This window comes from Vigna radiata, chromosome 1 (genome assembly GCF_000741045.1).
Source record: "Vigna radiata var. radiata cultivar VC1973A chromosome 1, Vradiata_ver6, whole genome shotgun sequence".
NCBI classification, from domain to species: domain Eukaryota; kingdom Viridiplantae; phylum Streptophyta; class Magnoliopsida; order Fabales; family Fabaceae; genus Vigna; species Vigna radiata.
In genome coordinates this window covers 6392008-6415074 of record NC_028351.1, presented here as the reverse complement: position 1 = coordinate 6415074, position 23067 = coordinate 6392008, and the positions used below count along the sequence as shown (strand labels likewise).

Below are 23067 nucleotides of genomic sequence, written 5' to 3'. Positions count from 1 at the left end.
CACATTAACAATCAAACATAGATTCATAGATTATCGAGCTATCTTAATAGAGTCAATTATTCTTTATTTGAAATATTATTCTTTTTAATTTTGTTTTTTATTATGATTTCATTTTTAAAATACGTTTTTATAAGTAAAAAGAAAAAATAAATTTAAATTGTTCAAACCTTGATTTTTAATCGATATCGGACTACTATGCGGCGGTAAGAACAATATTATTTTCTAAACTTTCTTATCAAATAATTATTATTAGAAAACAATATAGATTGGGTTGAAATATCCCATTCTAAGTTTTTTTTTTTTTTTTAAAGAATTCATCACTATACGATCGAAACATCATTTTTCTTTTCTAAATTCTCCACTTCTCTTAAAATAACCTTTGTCTTGGATCATACAAATTTATAAATACGAGTAAATATCTATTCTCTAAATGAATATTTAAGTTAACACTTAAAATTCATTATTTAATTTTTGTGTTTGAGCTAGTATTTTCAGATTAAAAGTTATTTAAGCTTAAAATAATTTTAGAATTTAGAATGAACTTGAACAAGAAATTAAAACGTTAAAGGAATTGTAAATTAAAGGAAAAAGAGAGGGGGTGAGGAATGAGGAGAGATGCACACGAGGCTTTGATCATGTGGGACCCGATCTAGACCATTGAGCTGGTGGTGGTGACACGCGTCACAAGGAGAAGGCATCTTGTGGCAAATGCGGAACCCACATCCTTTCCAATAATGGAAGGTAATGGGAGAAAAAGTGGAACTGGATGGGACCCAGGTTTCACATAAGGGACAAACTCCACGGTCTTTTCGCTTTTTAAAAGGGAACCCCACCTCCTTTCCTCGTGTAACTCACGTGGGGTAACCGTGACTCGTGTCTTCTTCCTATTAGATCTTCAAATATTTATCAATAACTCTAATAAAAAGTTTAATATTTATTTTGATTCATCAGTTAAAAATGTTTTTATTTTTTTTAGGTATACATTTTGTAAAAATTATTTAAATTAGTATTTTTCTTTTAGAAACTTTAATATCAAATTTAATCAATAGTAAATAACTTATTCAATATTTTATGACGTGATAATTGTGGTCTAATTGACATGGTAATTATTTCCTTTGCATTATTATCTTTTGTATCACATGTATTATATAATTCTTCCAACAACACTTTTTCTCATAGTGGAGAAATCAGATGCCTTTTCATTTCGTCCTAAATTTATGTCTCAAACTTAACTTGTGTAGGGAACAAGTATTCTTCAAAGGGGTTATTCTTTTTTATGACTTCACTTTTTTAACATAATTCTCTTTCCCTCTTTGAAAGTTCGGTAATTATGTCCACATAAAGGAAAATTACATGAGGCCTTGACTTCAAGAGTGATATAGGTGATAATTTACTTTTTCCTTTTCAGACAAGAATATTTTTAGGATGCACGTGTTCATGGATATAATTATCCATTTGAAAGAAGAGATATATCTAAGTGAAAAAAAATCATAATTTCATCCAAACGATCATTTATATATGTAAGATAATAATATATCAAATACAACATATAATAACAAGGAAAATGGAAACAATATCAATCTTTATGATGCTCAAATGCCTTAAAGAAAAAAAATGTCAACAAAACATTCATTTAAATGATGATTGTTTCGGTTAAGGTCGAGTCACTCCTAATATCTTCACACTTTGTCTTCACTATTGTCTGTTTACACTTCCTGGTCTCCTATGCACTCTCCATCTGGAGAGGTACATGCCAAAAGTAATCTAATGCTTAAGCCAGTACACAATTTGTATGGTAATTACAAATTAGTAATAAATGAAAAAGTGAACCACCTACCTCTTACCTTTAACCTGTATTTATAGTTTTTGGTGTGAGCCCGTGACTAGTAATGTCTTAATCTCGGTCCAATCACAGTCCATTACCATTAATCACGATTTACCTTAACCCTCGTGAAATTAAGCTTCATGCTACTCGGTTAGACTGGATGTCATCCTTTCGTGTGCAAGGTAATTATGACAAACATTTAATGCATGGACCGAGGAGTCATCGTCACCACGACGTCGTCCATGACGTTCGGTTATACATCGTCCATGACGTTCAGTTATATATCGTCCTTATCGTTCGGCCCATCCAGTCATACAATACAATGATCAAGAATCTTCTCTAACAAAATCCTCGAAGAATCCATCATGTATTCCTTGACAACTTCATCCATAGTCTTAAAAATTCCAAGCATATTACAATAGTGTGTTTCAGAATGTTGCAGCGAGGTTTGCTTCCTTTATATATTGATCTTCCCCTTCATTTATTTTTATTTTGACGAAAACATATCCATATTATACTTATAAGATCAACATAATCTAAAAGTAAAACTAAATGGTGGTAATTGGTTATCAGCACTATTGTGGTCACTGATAAATGGAGTTGTTCCTGAAGCCATAACGCTCTTCTCTCTAGTAGAAAGATCAAATATCAAATTATTGATTACCATCCTCTCTTTCAAATTTTACATTCTCAAACTCAAACAATACCAAAATCAACTAGATTAAATGTTAGGCGCTAAAACATAGTATCATTCTATAATTTCATGAACTATAAAAAAACATTATCAACAAAAAACTTAATTTGAAACAAAATTGGTCATGAATTTATTGAAGAAAATAAAAAATAAATAAATTGCGAGGGCACTTCCAAATATTTTACCAAAAGCATCTTCAAAAGAGCATTTGTACCAATACAAGTGGTGTTCAGCCACTGCCTCCCTCAATTGATGATAATTTCAAGATGTTTGCATATCCTTCATGGGATCCATGGCATGAAGGTAACCATTTTTTTTCTCTATCTTTTGTTTGTTTACCATGTTGTAAGTATACACTTTTTTAACATAATTCATGCATTTTGCGAGTGTTAGATTTAAGTCAACGCTCAAATGTTGTTGAAAAAAAATTCTACGATTTCTTATTTACCACCTGATAGACCAGAGTTTTATGAGTACAAATTATAATGTTGGTATATCCCACGTGGGTGAAAGGGATGATAAGTATGGAAATTAAAGGAATATTGCTTGATTTATATGACTGGTTTAAATTTTTAGGATTTTTGCAGCAACATAAAAAAGATGAGTAACTGTATGAAGAAAACTTTGAAAAAGAAGTTTGAGGCTTGGGAATTTGGAAAAAATCTTGCCTAAAGAAGTAAAACAATATGGGATGTCACTTACGACAACGCCAAACACGGTGGCGATGACGTCTTCGGTTGCATCGCAACGATGACTGGTGTTTGTGTTGTTCCTTGGTTTCTGGGTGAATAAGTAATCATTAGTTATATTGAAATACCGGGTTTCCTCTTTTCTTTTTACATTAACACTATCACGTTAATTGGGTCACAGTTGCCATGTAATGAAAATTGGACAAATCATTCATTTTTAGTTAACTTATACATTAGTAAGAAAAAAAAGACTAACTTAAACCGTTTTTATAAATTATTTAACGAATGTTAACATTTAAAAAAATAACACCATTTTGAATAAACTTAACAAGTGAAGGGTTAGAATAGGTATTAACCTAATAAAAATATTTGAAAATTTTTGCAATTAAATGTGAGAAAATATAAATAGTAATTTTAAATAAGGAACCCTAGGACCTGATGGTGGGTTTTGCACTCACTCACTCACTCAGTCACACGATGAATGAGCGGCGTTATGGTGCTTCTCTGTCACACGATATTGCGGTGGACGTTGAACCCATCACTTCCATTACTCCTATGGCTCCACCACGTGTAACTTCTACAAGTTATCACCCATGTTAGTAAAACTATGAGAAATAAATAAAAATAAAAATAATAAAACAAATTATTACTACCACAATAAGTTAAGTTAGATGGCCTTTTCCTTTTTTATAATTAATAGTTAGATAATTTTGTTTCTACAAATTGTAAAATAAATAAGAATTATGTATAATATGATCGTCTTAGAAGTTCAAAAATCAAGTAACAGACCACATATGGTATCATATCAGAAAATTGAATAATCAAACTAAAAATTAAATTAACATTAATCATAATTATATTAATTCTGATCTAAACTATTAATTTTTAAACTGTCTAACACTAATAAGCAATTTATATCAACATCTATAAATACATTAGTTATATTGATTCATATTTACTATTTTAGAAACTATTATCAGAAAGGTGTGTTTAAAACCTAACTCAACTTCACAAGGTTTGTAAGATAAAGTTTGCATCTCACTTATATATTATAAATTGGTCTTATTTCTAGTCAACGTGAGACTTCCAACGTAAAATATACTTAATCTCGATCATATAATCAATCAAATATTTTCTTTTTTGAAATTTTGAAGGATACTCAACCATGGAATCGAACTTCTTTTTGGTGTGATGTAAACAGTGTTTCATTCTTCCAATCAACTCAAACTTTATGACTGCTCCACTTATCAAAATGGAGTTCTATTCTAAAATTTTCAGCTCATGCTTAAACTAATAACCCAGTAACACTCATAAAATTTTATAGTTTAATAAGAAACACTTAAAAAAAGAAGAAAGGATATGAATATGTTATCGTAGATCCCATTTGTCAGAGATAGGAGATGCACTTTTTCAAAAGAACTGAAATAAATATTCCCACAGTAGAAGACGTGTGCTTGCACCACTGGATTACAACACTTTCACTCAACACACAATATGACACCTGTCCTGTGCCAAATTCTTAATTCATCAAAGTCTCTCTGGCTTTGGGAGAAAAAAAAAATTGTTGCCACCATAGATTCATGCCAAATATAGCTTATATTAATGCGACTGTAAATCATCCACGTTACTCGGAAAAATAAAATAATGTGATTATTATTTGTTTTAGTGACGCATGCAAATTACAGTTTAATATGTATTTATTATTCACGTACGTGGATCTGTCGTGTTAAGTGCCAGCAGTTTTAACCATAATTAACGACCATTTCGTGTGTTTCATGTTAACCGTCACTTTTTAATCTCAAAATGCACATTAGTAGATTTACTTGATAAGCGTTTAATTATCTTAAAATATTTACAAAATTATTTGTTTGAGTAAAATCTACCATAAATGAATATGGTTTGTGTGAGATCACGGTTAAGATGGTTCCTTAATTTGAATTAGGTTAGTCATAATTTTATTTTACTTGGGCTGTTGGTTTCTACACCCCTTAATTACTAAATACACCCCTTATACTTCATCACAATTTTATCCTCAAAAAGTGTTTTGGGGTGGGTGAGAGAAGAAAAAAATATTTAATTTATGCTTAACTTCAACTCTTAAACTATGTAATACTACTGTTAAGTATGGTAAAAACAAGAAAACTTTTTCAAAACATATTTCGTATATTTTGAAAAGCTTTTTAAAGTATTTTTCTTGCACAGATAATCTAAGAAAATGCATTTTGGAAGCCATTTTATGTTTTTCATTTTGAAAAATTTATTTAACACTTTTCGAAAGTTCTGTTTCAAAAATCGCTATATGAAAAATTTGTTCCAAAAATATTGTTATGAAACTTTTGAAAAGTTCCGGAAAGTTTCCGAAATATACAATCCAGAGGTTACTTCTCCAGAAGATAAAATGGTCCTTTGGAAAAATAGAGGTGGTGAGTGAAACTATTGTGGGGGTGCAATAAGTAAAACCATTTCACTTGGAACCATACTGGGCCTATGGTCCAACATTCCTGGTCTGTCTCCTTTGCACTTCCCTTGGGCAAGAAAGCCCAACAAAAAGGCGCCACGAATTTTATTTTCGTTGAATCAGACTCGTCCTAATATCACATTTCTCTATATCAAAATATGTCTTTTTTTGATAATTTTGCATTAATGAAGCCCTTTTATAGAATTAAATATTCTCTATGGTTGGTCAAAATTTGCTCTTTTATTCTTCTTCACTTATTTATTTATTTATTTAATATTCATCATGAAATGAGCATTTTATTGAGTCTATGAGATGGATAATGTTATAAGAATCTGATTGTACTATAAATATATATGATGAATAAAAAAGCATCATACGTGTCTTATTTGAAGTCGCATAGCTATAGTGCAGCACAGATAAGGATAAATTTCATAGTTTGTTCATAAAATACTACAACGAAAACACAAAGAATTTGATGTGACTACAAATAAATATTTATATCAATGAATAAAATTTATTATAATAATGTACCAAATACTTAAAATCTGTCCCATGTCAACGTTCGATTAAATAATACGAACAAGGATAAGTAAAAATAATGAAATAAGAAATATTCTCTTGTTCAATTTTGTTGGGTGTCCTTAACTTTCTCAGCTTTTTGTATACTTTTGGCACTTTATGTAATTAGTTATATGATTTTAGCATTTTGAATTTCTATTATATCCATTATATTTCTTAAATATGATGAATGTATAACTTTTAGGTTTTTTATTTTTGATTGTGTCAATAGAATCATTTTAATATAGTAATTATGTATAATTTTAATAATGTCAAAAATATAAAGGTATTGTATGACTGTCTGATTAATTTAAAATCGGACAGTTTTATCAGTCAAGAGCACTTAACGAATTAATTGATTGAGTATCATAAATAAAAAAATTGGTCTTAAACGAAAATTTAGACTAAGAATAATTATTTTAAACTAAAGTACAATCATTATCACTTTGATTATAATTAGACACGTAAATCCGAAACTAATCTCGAAATCTATAAATATAATTTTAAAGTATTGTAATAAATTAATTACATTTAATATGCTTTTATTATTAGACTGTCCAATCTATACTATCTTTGATATTATAATACCTTCTATGGTTAATCTATCTGTATAATCAAACGTAATCCGGACAAAGAGTTGAAAAAATAGAATTTAAAGAACGGTTAATCTCAACTCCACAAATCGAAAAAATAATAATTTTAATTGTTATAATTAAACATAAAAAGCTAAGATTCTATATTTACAAGGGCTAAAGTAATACAATTAATATAATTAAAATTTTTGAAAACATAAACAGCACCATCATATTATCTAAAAAAATGTAGTTAAGTTTCGTTTTTCTGTAGCGCATTAATAAACTTGATGAAGGACCTATCTGCAAGCAAAGGTTGCAAAGTGGACCCTAAGGCTTAAAAGAAAATAGAAAAAATGTTATAAAATTTCTGAACGGGCCATATCCAAGTTTAAAGAAGTGGCCCAATAAATGGTCCTAACACGTGTCAACCTTATTTAGATCAGATTTTGGGGTTTCTTCAATTTCTTCTTACTTTTTTCTAATTCTGATAGGACACAAATTCCCACTATCATTTTTATCATATTTTTCTTAAAAAAAAAAAACAAATCAATGATATAAAGATACATTAATCATTAATCACCAATCTACACTTAATTTTTTATTGCTAATGTGCACTTACTCAAAGCCGAATATTAGCATTCTAAATGCTTTTTACATTTTTATTAACTACTTTTTATTTTAAAAAATGTCCTATGCAGAAGGTCTATGTATTTAAAAAGAACTAAACTTTAGCTTAAGTTAAATATTTTTTAATAATCTAAATATAAGTAGCTAAGTAGCCATTATTATTATTATTATTATTATTATTATTATTATTATTATTATTATTATTATTATTATTATTATTATTAACATCATCATCATCATCGTCTTAGTTTGAACCTTCATTATTTGTTGTACAAAATACTTTCAGTTTTGAATTGAATGTCATCTTATTCGTCAAAATCTTCGAACAAAAATAAGAAAAATTTATTAATTACTATTGTTTGTATAATTTTTTAATAAGAATAAATAAGAAATATATATGTCTTTTATGTATATATGAAAGACACACACATACCCATTCCAATTTTCTTTCTCTTACCTCTCATATCCTATAAACTACTTTATCACATTAATACTTTGACATATATAATTTTTTACATTCATTTGTTCATTTGATGTTATCTTTTTATATTTTTTACTTTTTTTTTCAAAAAATTACAAAAATTCATTATTTTATGACTATTTTATCCTTACTAGACGTGTCAAATGAATGTAAATGTGTGTCATATTACCATTATTCTTATCATGCTAATAGGATCAAGTTTGTCTAGATTTGCATTATTCTAAATTCCCAATAAAAACATCTTATTTCTCCTAATTCATGAACAATATTGGAATTGGAATATGTTAAAAATATAAACAAAGTTTTATATTAAATAAAAAAAGAGATGAAATAAATAAATAAATATATATATATATATATATATATATATATATATATATATATATATATATATATATATATAGGGTTAAATATGTTTTTAGTCCCTATAATTTGGGGCGATTTTGATTTTAGTCAATTTTCAAATTATGGTACAATTTAGTCCTTCAACTTTAGAAAACTCTGGTTTTAGTCTTTTTTACCAATTTTTTTTTTTAATTTTATTTGTTGTTTCAAGAACGTTTCTTAGTTAACATTGAAGCAAAAATGTTTAAAACAGTATAAACAATCGAAATGCTATAATGAAACGTGTTTGAAACAACAAATAAAGTTAAAAAAGAATGGTAAAAAAGACTAAAACCAAAATCGCCTCGACTAAAAACATATTTAACTCCACAAAATATATATATATATATATATATATATATATATATATATATATATATATATATATATATAACATTTATATTAGTAAAAAACTTTTTGAAATAGTATCAAAAATAAATCCGTAAAATACTTTACTCAAAACGGATAGTATCATTAACGGTAATAAATGATAAAAAAGTTAATCTGTTTAAGATTTTAATAGGTTTTTTGAAAAAAATTAACAAAAAAATTAAATAATTGATAACACTTAAAATCAAAACCTTAAAATAATAAGTTAATCTCTTTTTATTTTTATTTAATATAAAAGTTGAGTAGACATGAAGTAATGGAAATGATGAAAAGATTGTATGACATTCATGGTTGTCTTTCCTTATGATGTTGGATTTTAGTTGAAGCTAATGACAAGATAATTATTATATATAATATATGGTTTGCAAAGTAGCTCTTGAGTTGTTTGTCATATCGCACAGTATAATTTGGGTAGTGCAAGTCACATTCACTTCATACGTATAATCCAAAGATCAATAATTGGCAGATGAAAAGAATGCACTTTTGAAAAGACTTTTTTAAGTTCTTTTTCCTCACTCGCATATTTATGAACTCTAAATATATATATATATATATAAATAATTAATTTTCCTGCCTCATTTTTCTCTGAAATTTGTCCCTGCAATTTACTCCAATCGCCATTTTTCTGCAATTGGTCCTTTTTAAAAGATCAACGTGCATAGGGGTTGATAGGGAGAAAAATCAGAAACTCTTACTCATAATGCTGTGTACTCGTGGACCAATGTAACTTGGTTGTAAAAGCAAAGTTCGAAAAAGTTTATTTATATTGCTTATAGTTAAAAATGTATGAAGGAGTTCCAAAGTTCCACATGTACATAAGTCTTCACACTGATAAGATATTGTCCGTTTTGGATTAAATCTTCACAGATTTGTTTTTGGTATCACTCCAAAAAACCTCTTATCAATGGAAGTATCTTATGTGTATATAAAAACATGTTCATTTCTTATTTTTTCTGATATGAAACTTTGTTTGTAAAAAGAAAATATGATTAAAAATAATTAAAGTAGTAATAATTTTGTAAATACTAAAATACTTTTAATATGAGTAGTAATAATACGATGCAAGCATGTCTTCAATTTTGTTAAGGAAAAGTAACATGCTACATAGGTTAATGGTATAACTCATATAATACAATTTATATAATATGCTTAAAATAATCTATTTTGAAGTCCTTAATTATAATAGTGTAATACTTTATATATACACTTATTCATACATATCTATTGAGGAAAAAAAAAATATTTTTAAAGCTATAAAAAAGTTAGATTAAACTCGAATTTGATAAACTAGATAAGAAACTTTAGTGTCGGGGTTGATTTTATTTTATAGGAAATTTAATGTATTTTATTTTTTATAAATATTTATGAAGAAGTGTATTTAAATAAAGTCTAAATATTTTATGATCATTTCCCTTCCGCACAAGAAAAGGAATATTCTCCATTCATCATGTATATGTCTAAAATGGATTTTAATCTAAACAAAAGAAAATGTATAAAATGAAAAAAAAAGTATAACATATTTATTCTTAACTTTATTAATTAAAACAATTAAATTTACAAAGTATTTATTTCAATTAATGTAAGTTAGGAATATATAGATATTTATATTTTAATTACCTGTTTTCCTATAATATGGTTAAATATAGATAGCTTTTTAGGAATTCTTTTCCATTGAAAATATAAAACAAAGTTCAGTAGAAAAATTCCCAAAATCTCTATTTACTTTAAACCTTTTGCTAAATTAAGTAATTGGAATCTTTCTTTATTTCACAAGTCACAAACGAATCACTTCTGATGAATTGATGGCCAGAAACAGCATTTTCTTTAATAATCAATATTGTTTGAAAGTTGCTCTGGAAGCATCACATCCTCTATTACTCCCATGTTTAGCTATCAAATATTCAAAAGAGAGACTTCTTCTCATTATAAAATAGATAATGATATTTAGACAACATTTTTTTTACAACATTTGAACTTTGATTACGTGTCAATTTGTAATTGGTCAAAAATTATTCCACAATAATATTTATGATTATTATTATTAATTGTGGAGTAATTTTTGACCAATTACATATTGACACGTAATCAATGTTCAAATGTTGTAAAGAAAGTGTTATCATTATCCTTTTATAATTCTTTCAAAAATAATCTAACAATCAACATAAAAAAATTATATATTTTCTGTATTAATGCGTTCTTCTATGAAGAATAATGCGTTTCGTAGTTATCGTTCTACGATTGGAGAGACTTTTCCATAAATGGATACAAGAAAGTGTTCATAATTAAAGATGTTGATTTGTTAAGCAAAGTTCAGTAACATAATTTTTGTAGTGGGAGCTGACCTTTCTGATTAAGAATTAGGAAAAACTTTTTTAACAACACTTTTTTAATAATTTGACAACGTAGCAGTTTATGATTGGTTTTAAATATTTTTTAAACATAAATTCAAATAGACCAATAAAATGATGACACGTGTCCCATTGTAAAAAAAGTTGTCAAAAAATGTTGTCAAAATATCATTGTCTAATAATTAATGCAAAGAGATGTTTTAAAAAACATTATTAAACGACAAAACAACCTATGAATAGGAGTTAGCTAATAGCACATTAAGTACTTGTAAAGGCTATAGGGGTTCAACTTAGGCTCTTTTCATGGTGATTATTATTGTTCTAAGTTCCTGTGCAACGGATCATCTGAATCATGCTAATATTATATAGCTGCAAAGTAAACAAAACACAAATGCTTCAAACTAGTGTCAATTAAACAAACCTTAAATACTGCAAAGCGATATCACTGACACACATGGCTACATCAAATGCCTAGATCTTTTATCTGAGAAAATAAAGGGTTTCTTTTTCCTTTTTAAACTCTCAAGTAGATGAATGCGTAGCTTTTCATTAGTGTGGCATTATAATATAATTAGTGGCGGCTCACAACAGTTCATATATAGTAATATACAGTTGCAAAAGTCGATTCTAGTTCATGGTTCAGAATAACAAAAATGGAATTCACTGATTACAACCTTAAGTATTGTTTTTACATGTTAATGTTTAATTCGTTAATAATATATATACATATCATCTCCTTTAACCTAAAGCAATATCCCTTGCTGTTTCGGAGTTGACTGAGACAGTACACTGATTATTTTATCCGACAACAGGCCGTAAACCTATTTAATGACATTTTATTATGGTCTTAACATCATGTACAGTTTTAGCTTTCGGTTTCTGTTTACTTTTGTACATGTTACACATGAAAAAAGAGCATGATTTTGATATCAGAGTGAAGTTTTTTTTTTTTTTTTTTTTTTTATGAGAGGACAGACATAGATGATTCAGTAATGATAAATTTATACAAGAGATTAAAACATTAGTTAAAAATATAAGGCAATGAATTTATAAACTTTTTTGTATTTTATATTATTCATTTTTAATTGATATTTGATTTTAAATTCACTTCGAACTAAAATGATTAAATTCGAGAGTTTACGTAAATTTATGAAACTCGAGTAAACTTGATTTGCAAGCTCGACTCGCAAACTCGATTTGTAAACTTGTAAGAATTTACTTCAGATAAAAAAATATATAAACAATATCTTAATTCAAATAAGTCTACAAAATTATATAATTTAAAATAAAAAAAATTATAAATATATTTTTCGTAAAAATATTGCAAAACATAAATTTTTAGATTTAGTATAATTAATTTTGATGCATTTCGAAACATAATGCCATAAGTTTTTTCATTAAAAAAGCTTGCAAAATCACTCCAAATTCACAATTCTACACGATCTTACCGATTTCAAAATCGATTCCATTAAATTTACTTAGAAAACAAGTTAACTTCCAAGTTAACTTAGAAGCCAGGTCTGGAAATGTAAACTCGTTAACTCGGACGAGTTTAATAACCATGCTTTGAACACTTACCATAAACATGCAATCACTTTGTGGAAACAAGAACTGCATAATAGACAGAACAATATATATGTAAGATTAGAATGAAAGTGGAAGTTAAAGAAGGAGGTTAGTGTTGCATTGCATTACATAGAAGATGGCATCATGCTATCGCAAAGGGAAAGAATGTTAATGGTTTTGAACAGGAGGAGGAAAGGACTAGGGTTGATCTAAGGATCACAAGGACCCAGCAGGATTGATCTACCTAGAACCCTTTGTCAGACTCAAACGTGACGATGTCCACCAACAATGGCCTAAAATATTTCTCACCATAACCTGTTGCATAAGTAGTAATTACCTATATGACAATTCATACTACTAAGTCTCTAACACACTCATAAGTTGACCATGTAACATATATGAAACATCCAATCAAACCTTCTTTCAATGGAAAATAGGGGCAGCCAACAAGTCTCGTTGCCTCAAAGCTGGAGTGCAGAGAAAAACATGAATCTTTGAGGGGCCACCCCGACAGATACTAATGCCAATGTGGGGTGTGTTTTGTTTCATATTTGGAATCAATTCTTTCAAATTTTTTTCTACGTAATTATTCACAAAAATGTTCAGGAATCATCTTTACGTCTTCCTTCAGCTTAGGCAAAAAGAGTTAAACACAAAATTTAAGCTTTCATTCTTAATAAATATACTTTTAAGTTAATTCAAATCTACAATAAGAGGATATCTGTATCAATTTATATACTGTAAATTTGTCTTATTTCTAGTTAATATGGATATCCAATGCAACTTCCTCACGTCAAAGCAAATATATCACGAATGTGGAACTAAACATAATTATGTAATTTGATAATAACTGACAGGATTAACTCTACAAATAACAAATATCTCAATAACGAATGATACTGTAAGTATAAGAAATAACAAATTTTACTAAGATAGTATTTAGATGACTTTATATTAAAAGTAGACTTTTAACTCAATTAAATTTTACAAAATCAATTTATAAAATAATGTTTGTCTCCTAAAGACTGATTAAAAGTTCAGAGATTAATTAGTCTGATTCTCAACAGTGAATTATGTTAAATATGAGAAACAGATACTTGAGATGTTATATTTGTTGGATCAATACAATTTTGTGAAGCCACTAATATATATAAACACATGCAAACTAGAAATATTGTGATATAATTATTTTAAACTAATCTGAATTGTATTATTGAAGACGTACTGAAATTCATTTGCCTTTCGAGCTGTTTCCAATTAACTATAGGCATTTTTTTTTTTATATATTAAGAAGGCAAAAATATTTATTGTTTATATAGATGTGTGTGTATTTATGTTTATGCATAGCAACTTTAAATAAAGCTACAGGCATATATGAGTCATTTGACTGAATATGAGGTCTTGCAGTTATGATTTCTTTGTTGAAAAAGGAAGAGATGTTGTATATAAACAATCTAGCCTGAGGAAATCATCAAAAGGCTTTTTTGTGCACGCTTGAAAAGGGTTTTGTTCATGGAAGGAAAGAACATGAGGGAAGATACCATAGTTATTTTGTTTTGTTTTTCTGTTTAAATATAAAACAGAGAATATTGTAAACTGATAATTTAAAGATTCTCCAAAGGAATAGGGGCACATTTATATTGTTCCTTTGACAACTTAGTGTGATGATGAATTTGGTCGAATAGTGGAGTTTGATGCACATTTTACATCGTAAAATTAGAAGGGAATTGTTTCAGTAGGAAAGGTATATTCCCTTTTGCAATTGATAACCATTCAAATATGGAAATATTGAAGGATAGTGTGATCTACCATGTCTCTCTTTACTAGCAAAGATATTTTCTCTTTTCACAACTTTTTCACTCTATATAATTACGTAAAATTCAAAACTTTACTCAGCTAAAAACTAAATTTGAGATTAATAAAACTCATTGCAAACTTTTCTTTTTTTCATTTTCTATTCTTGTGTACGACTCTTTCAACCAAACTTAAAAATAAGTATGATCAATAAGATAGGATCATTTAATAAAGTATTTCAAATTTTTTGTTTCCAAATTATTATTAAAAAATATATTTTATCTTTAAATTAAATTATAAAGTATTTCATCTTTACATTTTATAAAAGTTATGTGGAACATTAGTAATAAGATGATATATTAAAGTTTAATATGAAACTCCATTTGTCGCATAAAAAACATTTCACATATTGTTTATTGAAGATTATATTTTACATATTCTTCATAAAATACAAAAAATATAATTTAATTTAGGAACGGGAAGTAATTTTTTTATAATAGTTTAAAATAAAAAAACATATTTAACCTTTAATAAACATGTCAAATAATTAAATTTGAATAATATTCGGGTTGTGTGTAATCTATTTAACACAAACTTAACCAATTTTGAGTTAAAATTCGTCATTAAAACGTTAATTTATAATAGTATTTGGTTGTCAAACATTTACATGCAAGAATTAAGAGTTATAATTTCCCCTTGAATGTAGTGGAAACTAGTGTTATTGTTTAGAATTAAACCTCTTCCACGAAACATAATTCGAGCTAAATATGCTCTAAATCTGCCCCCTAAATGTCTATTTTGTTGTTGAAAAATGAATTATCACATTGGATATACAAAAGCTATAGGAATACGACACAAAAATGTTGTAAACTTTGTTTTTTTAAGAAAAAAAAAGTATGAACTTCTTTAGCGATAAATGAATATAATCTCATAGACTCAAACTTAAAATAACATTAGGGTTAGCCTAATGATCATATAAAATATTAAGGTATTTTGCATAATCAAACCTTATTGTCTTCATACATAAAAAAAAAAGAGCATGCTTGAAATAAAGTTCAAGTTGGAGATTAAAAGTACACGACAACTAAGCCAGGCCAAGTTGGAGTATATAGAGCTAATGTTTGAATATATAAAAAGCTGAATTAAAGAGTATTCAAGAAATATAAGTTTGAGTCCAAAAGTCTATGTTGTTGTCTAGGTATTTAGACAAAGAAGCAACTTTCAAGCACAATCTCACAGAATACCAAATCACTCTCCCACTACATAATATTACGAAAAATATAAATGAAAAATCAAAAGACAACAACATAAGCTGCAACATTTAATATTGTATATGTAAAAATAATATTTTACAGTATAGATAAAATTTTGATGAAGATTTCATATATATGATAGATACATAAAATAATACATGATGACTAATATAGCCCTTTAATTAATTGAAGGGACTTTTTTTACTGTTTATATATGGACCCAAGTACCAAACATCCCAAAAAATCATACTTGGAATTGACTGAGACCTTCCACGTGTCATGTCCACTTTTTATGTATTTAGTTCAAAGTACTATTCTAAACCATCAATGGGATCTCTCTCAGTGCCTTTGTCTTTATAGCTACAATATATTTGCTCAGTTTTCCTTTTTCAAAAGAAAAACATTCTTGGAGTGAATCAAAGGTTCATGTTCGTTGTCGGTTAATGTTAGTTATTACCACCTTAAACATTCCCCACATAACCAAACCCCTTTTCTTATAATTCACTAACTTTATAACTTAATACATTCTGACTATGTAATAAATAATCTCTGTAACTTTATTATCATCAATACCATTCAACCATTAATAATATATTTGTACTTTTTCATCAGTTCTAATACAAAAAATTAAATTTTTTAAAATGAAAAAAAAAAAATTGATACTCAGTCGTTCAATAATGCAGTCTTCGGCTATTTAATCTTCTAAAATTGCTTGTTTTTATATGACTGTAATAGTTTACATTGAATAGTTCACATATCATTTAATGAAGTATTTGAAACAGTTTATATTGTTCGATATAAAAGAATAATTTACGTTTAGAAAATATACATATATATATAGGTATGTATATATATATATTTAACCCACTACCCCAGTACAAACTACCTTTATTCCTCAACTTTCTTGGTGTCCATAAGTAGAGTTGCTTCATGTCTCTTGCTTCCCGCTTTCTCCTCCATTGAAAGAAAACCAAAGTTCAAACTTTGATCTTCAGTTTGCTGCAAATTAGACCTTTATAATACCATATTTCCATAGTCCAGTATTACTGAAAACATAGCCAGCATCTCACCAACTGAATTCTTTAGCAGAAAATGGTTGGTAAGTGAATGAGTTTTGATGGTTTCCCTTTGGCGTAATCCATAATAGGGTCCAGAATCTTGAAATAATCCATATCCTACTAGCCTTGAAACTCTCGAGCTTTAATTTCTTTTTCTGGGTGTTCTTCATGGACTACTTGAAGGAACTAGAAGGAAAAAGTGTCCATGATTGTTATCACCAGATAAAGATGAATAAAATGGCAAGCCCTATATTTGTTCCGGGACCAGTAATAGTGGGAGCTGGTCCCTCAGGGCTAGCTGCAGCAGCTTGTCTTAAACAGAAAGGTATTCCAAGCTTGATCCTTGAAAGAGCTGAATGCTTAGCTTCAATGTGGCAGTTCAGAACTTATGATCGTCTCCGACTTCATCTCCCAAAGCAATTCTGCCAGCTCCCTCTCATGCCATTCCCCAAAACCTTACCTTCCTATCCAACCAAACAGCAGTTCTTGGCCTACCTAAAGCTCTACGCTGATCACTTTGACATAAAACCTGCCTTCAGCCAGGACGTGGTCAGTGCTGAGTTCGATCATGTGTGCAAGCTTTGGAGGGTCAAGACTCAAGCTCGACACAAGAGAGATGAGACTGCAGAATATCTTTGTCAATGGCTTATAGTTGCTACTGGAGAGTGTGCTGAGGAAGTAAGGCCTCAGATTGAAGGGATGTCAGAATTTGAAGGGACTATTCAACACACCAGCTCGTACAAGAGTGGAAGCAGGTTCTGTGGGAAGAATGTTTTGGTAGTAGGCTGTGGGAATTCAGGAATGGAGGTTTGCCTTGATCTCTGCAACCATAATGCTCGTCCATCTCTAGTCGTTAGAGACGCTGTGAGTTTCATCACTTCTGCAAAATAATTGCTTTTTTTCTAGTACTGTTTGTTTTGGAAACTAAACGTGCACTTAAACTTATGATATGCAACATGCCAAAAACTTCCACATAGTATGATTGAAATGTTTATACGCGTAAAAGAATAATGAGTTTGGTGTACTGAAATAGAGAAATTCTATATGCTACACTCCAAAGTTCAAGGGTTTTGGTACTTTTTGTTCAGAAATTCTCTTCCTTTCTCTTTCTTGATGTAGTCACTCATTTAACTAATGGTTTAGTACCAACACCCTTACATTTCTAATGATATCACAGTAAAAAAACATCATAGTTTGAGATGAAATGTAGAAAAATATATGGAAATAACAGACAACGCATATATATTATTTATATATATTCTCGTCCAAATCTTCATAGTGGCTCCTTGGTTGTCAATTCTGAATTTCTAATGACAAAGGTGGAAAATGGAGAGTGAACACAGTCTGCTATAACATATTATACTATATTTGCTATATCTAGAATTCTAAAAAGAGTGTGTCGTTGTTCTCTCTCACTTCATTCATTGTAATTGCATGCGCAACAAGGTCAGCATCCCAAAATCTTAGAATAATATGACTTGAGTTCGAGATCAATCTTTTCTCTGCACACAACCACTGCGTGTCAGTATTCACAGACGCAACTGGAAGCATGAAAAGATTATTGTCATTAGCCTCCTCGTGTCTACAATTTCCTAAAAAGTTTCTTAGGCTATGTAACTTTTTCACCCCACTTTTTTTTCAGTTTTAATGTGATCTTTTCTTTTCTTTTCATTGATGCAGGTGCACATCTTGCCACAGCAGATGCTCGGGAAATCAACTTTTGGTTTATCAATGTTCTTGCTCAAGTGGTTCCCCATGCGTTTTGTGGATCAGTTTTTGCTTCTACTGTCACATCTCATGCTCGGAGACACAGCTCAATTCGGTCTTCGCCGTCCCAAACTTGGGCCTCTAGAGCTCAAGAGCTTGTACGGCAAGACACCAGTTTTGGATGTTGGGACACTGGCTCAGATAAAAAATGGAAAAATTAAGGTAACATACCATAACAACAACACTATATATCCTTCTGCCAATCAAATCCAAAAGACCTCTCATCATACCTATCCTGTTTCCTTGTCTTAATCAACCAAATTTGCTTTTTCCTCCAAGGCAAAGGAAAAACAAAAAAAAAACTGAAAAAACACAAGACATTTTTTTGTTTCATTGTTTCCAACATTAAATCTTGTCCAATTATGTGCACAGGTTTGCCGGGGAATTAAACGACTAGCACGCAATGCGGTGGAGTTTGTTGATGGAAAAGTTGAGAACTTTGATGCCATCATTCTAGCAACTGGTTACAAAAGCAATGTACCCTCTTGGTTAAAGGTGTTTCCTTTACTTCTTTGTTGCTAACTTTGGTATAGTTATGGTATTTGGTCTAATAAAAAAGTTACATTTCTGTGAATTCAGTAAACAATATTTTCACCAACAATGTACAACACTTTCAAACTTAATAAATTTGCCAACTTTCACAATAACTACACTAAAACTTTGCATCAACAACAATTTCTGTATGTAAATTTCTGAAAAATATACAGTATGAGTGGAATATACATATATATTGATTAGGGTTGAAATTTACTGTGAGCAGGGGAGTGACATGTTCAGTGAGAAAGATGGATTGCCCCGGAAGCCATTTCCAAATGGGTGGAAAGGTGAAAATGGACTGTATGCTGTGGGATTCACAAAACGTGGCTTGCTTGGTGCATCAATTGATGCAAAGAGGATTGCAGAAGATATCGAACATAGCTGGAAAGCTGAGGCCACGCATGTTTTGGAGTTTCCTTGTCCACTTGCATGATGTGAGAATTGAAAGATGAAACTGTTTTTAGGATTAGAAAAAGCAAAGAAAAAGAGAGAGGAATGGCCTGTAGCCTCTTGGTGGTGCCTTTTATTTGACACATTGGTTTGTACCAAACAATTTCTCTCCCATTTGAGTACAGCAGCCTCAAAAGGGAAAAAGGAGCTTGAGCATGAAAAAGGGTGGAAAAGAAACTCAAAATGAGAGAGCATATATGTGTGTATAGAATGTGTGCTTCCCATAAATGTGTATGTATTTTTAACCAGTTGATGAATATTTTCATATTACACATTTGTATATCTTGTACATTGCACCATCTACCTAGCTACTATAGGAATTTTTTGAGCCTAGGAACTATGTATTATTATTAATGTTGTTGTTGTTGTATTATTCATACATTTGGCTTTGCTCTATAGTTACTTACTTAACTATGATTTGTGTGATGATAATGATATGGAGCAGAGGAGCATAAAAATCTGATTGAAAAAAGGCATTGAAAAAAGAGAAAAATCCAATAGCATAAAAAGAAAAGTCCATTAGACTAAGGAAAGGTCCCAATTCCCATGAAGATGAAAGTGGCCCTTTGATTATCTATTTATACACGACTTATGCAGGTTACTTTTCTTTCTTTTTTTTCCCAATATTTTACTCTTAAATTCAATTACTTTATTCCTCTCATCTTCTTTCCATCGTTATCACCAAAACGGACCACTTTCTCTCTTCAAAGTTGAAAATGCACAACATCTCTTCCATGGTTTAGTTTCATTCATCTCTGTCATTGCCAACACCTACATCTTGATAAACCAATCACAGTCTAAGGTTGAAAATGGAACCCCGTCGACTCTTGCACTTGTAAACTTTGAAATCAAAACATGAACACAATTTATATATAATTCATGGGACACTTGGCATTGGTTAAATCTTATAGTTAGATTTTTTATCTATTCAATATATTCCTAATTTTCATTTTAATGTCTTTTGAATGTTGATGGGTCTTCTTACTCCTCAAATTTCATCACTCTCACCCTTTTCAAAATCTTTTATACTTTTTATAGTGGATCAACATGTGGATTTTAATCCTAATACTAGGAAATGATCTAGATGCTTTTAAAGTAATCTATAACTATATTCTTTTAACTTCATTTTGTTTTTTCTAATTATATCTTTTTAATTATTACTTTTTAAATCATCATAAAAGAATTATTTACTTTTTTAATTATATATCTATAATTATATATAAAGATGATTTCTTTACACAATTCATATTCTAATTTCATCATTTATAATATAATTATTTTTAACCGATATTTTAAGAATAAGTGCTTTTTTTTTTAAATTAAAATTAAAATTAATACCGCAAGAAAAAGGTACACTAAAATATAATTTTTAAATTTAAATGTTAATTGATTTTATTTTTAATAATTTAGTATATTACACTTATAAAAATTAAATTAATTAGTATAACTTATATTATTTTTTGAGTTATATGCAACACTTTATGTAAACAAAAATAAAACATTCGTAAATGAAAATTATCTATAATAATTTATAAAATAAATTTATTATATTAGATCAAACACATTTTTATATTATTTTCCTTATTTTAAATATAAATATAAGAAAATTATAACAATCATCTAATGCAAAAAATTAATACGAAAGACTAAGTAAAATTCAATAAATCCTAATTTCTCAATAAAAGATAAAAGAGAAAGTAAATCTATTTGTTTTTGTTAATAACATTCAAGATTTTAGTTTAAAAAGTTTTATAATAGTGTCAAAATTTAAATCAAATTATTTAAACGTTATATTATTTTTACTTAATCACAAAACAGATATATTGGTTTTTTTATTATAAATTATATATATTTATCTTTATTACATTTCATTATTTTTTTTATCATGTTTGTTACTATTTTATTCTATTTTTGTTATATTTGAACACATCGATCATTGTGTGATTTATTTATTTTTGTCGAATATTTGGTATTTATTGAAAACATGCTTAAATTCACAAATTATTATAGTATATATTGACTTTAAATATTATTGTACTTTCTTCTTTCTTAAGAAAATAATTAAATTCATTTATTTTCTTTTCAACTTACTTTAATTAATTTACCATGATTTCAATAATATTTATCATAATTATACTTCAATCTTATTATATTCGATTAAATATATAACATATTAGCAGATGTTGTGACACATATGTATCCACATTTTTTGAATATTTGTATTATAACATAAGTTAATTAAATATATTTTAAAATTATTTAAGTTGATATGTAAAGTAAATTTTTATTCATAAAAAAATTTAAATATAGTCTTAAGCCTTTTAAGAATTGTTATGTAAAAATGAACAATTAAAACATAAAAACTATGTTTGTCATAACAAAATACCATGATAATAATCAAATAACTTAAACTCTGAATTTGTGACTTTAACTTGCTACTATAGTTTTCTTTTTTGAAGAAAAAAGAAACTATCTTGGACTTAATTTTTGGTGAATTATTGAACATCTTTTATTAATTTACTCATAAATAAATTATATTTTGTTTTAAGAAATAAAATAATGCATTTATTAAAAGAGTGAACCTATACCTTTTGTTTTTTAAAAAAAATTTCTTGTTTTTTTTTTAAATTGCTTCAGTAAATAACTATAAGATGAAAATAAATAAATAAATATATATATATATATATATATATAAGAATATAAATAGCTCTTAAAAATTATTATTTCCCAAACAAAAATGACAAAATAAGATGTACATACATATTAAAAAAAATAAAATTATCTATTTAAAATAAAAAAGTAAAAAAAAAAAATCCAGAAGGACCCCACTCCATAACATGAATCCGTCTCCGATCTAAACACTAGAGTTTGATATATAAAAAATACACATGTGGGTGTGAGATTCAAAAATCAACTTAATTTTTTTTAAGAAAAAAAAGTTGATTTTATCATCTTAATTTTTTATGTGCAATTTTATAAAAATAAATAATTATAATGATTAAATAAATGATATTTTCACGTATTTTAAAATCATACGATGTTTTTCATAGACACATACGATTGAAATGCTAAATAATTTTAAATCGATACACAATTCCGTAAACATAATCCATATCATAAAAACTTGTAATTAAATGATGTATTAATTATCAAAAGAAATTAAATTAACTAATGTAATAATGATCATACTAACATCGATACAAATTAAAGAAAAAAAGCAGAGTTTAACCTGCTGCTTGAGCATTGAATTAATCTGACAAAACTTATCTTTGGTCAGTTATAGGTATCAAGTATCTCTTTTACACACACTACATACATACATATAAATATAAATATAAATATATATATTATATGAGAGAGAGATATAGAGTGAGAGTAAAGATGTTATAAGAGAAGAGGAGTTGAATTGATTTAATGGTTAGGTTTAGAATGAGAAGTAGTGGGAAGGAAAATATTGCTAGAAAAGAGGTAAACAGGATTTGGATTTTGAAATGATGAGTTAGGTATAATGGAGATAGTTATTACAGTTAGAGTAGTGTTAAGATAAAGATACGTTGGTGTGTTTAGTTCCGACCAAGTAAGAGGATGTTGATGAAGAGATTGTTAAAGAGAA

General features: G+C 28.2%; 1 protein-coding gene across 1 annotated transcript; it reads left to right on the top strand.

Annotated features, from left to right (window-relative positions):
* The first annotated feature begins 16515 nt into the window (after positions 1 to 16515).
* On the top strand, positions 16516 to 19853 carry LOC106767860 (indole-3-pyruvate monooxygenase YUCCA2). Its single transcript, XM_014652819.2, has 4 exons — positions 16516 to 17564; positions 18381 to 18629; positions 18840 to 18962; positions 19228 to 19853. Exons 1-4 carry the CDS (start codon positions 16869 to 16871, stop codon positions 19435 to 19437), a joined length of 1278 nt encoding a protein of 425 aa, XP_014508305.1. The 5' UTR covers positions 16516 to 16868; the 3' UTR covers positions 19438 to 19853.
* The last annotated feature ends 3214 nt before the right edge of the window (positions 19854 to 23067 follow it).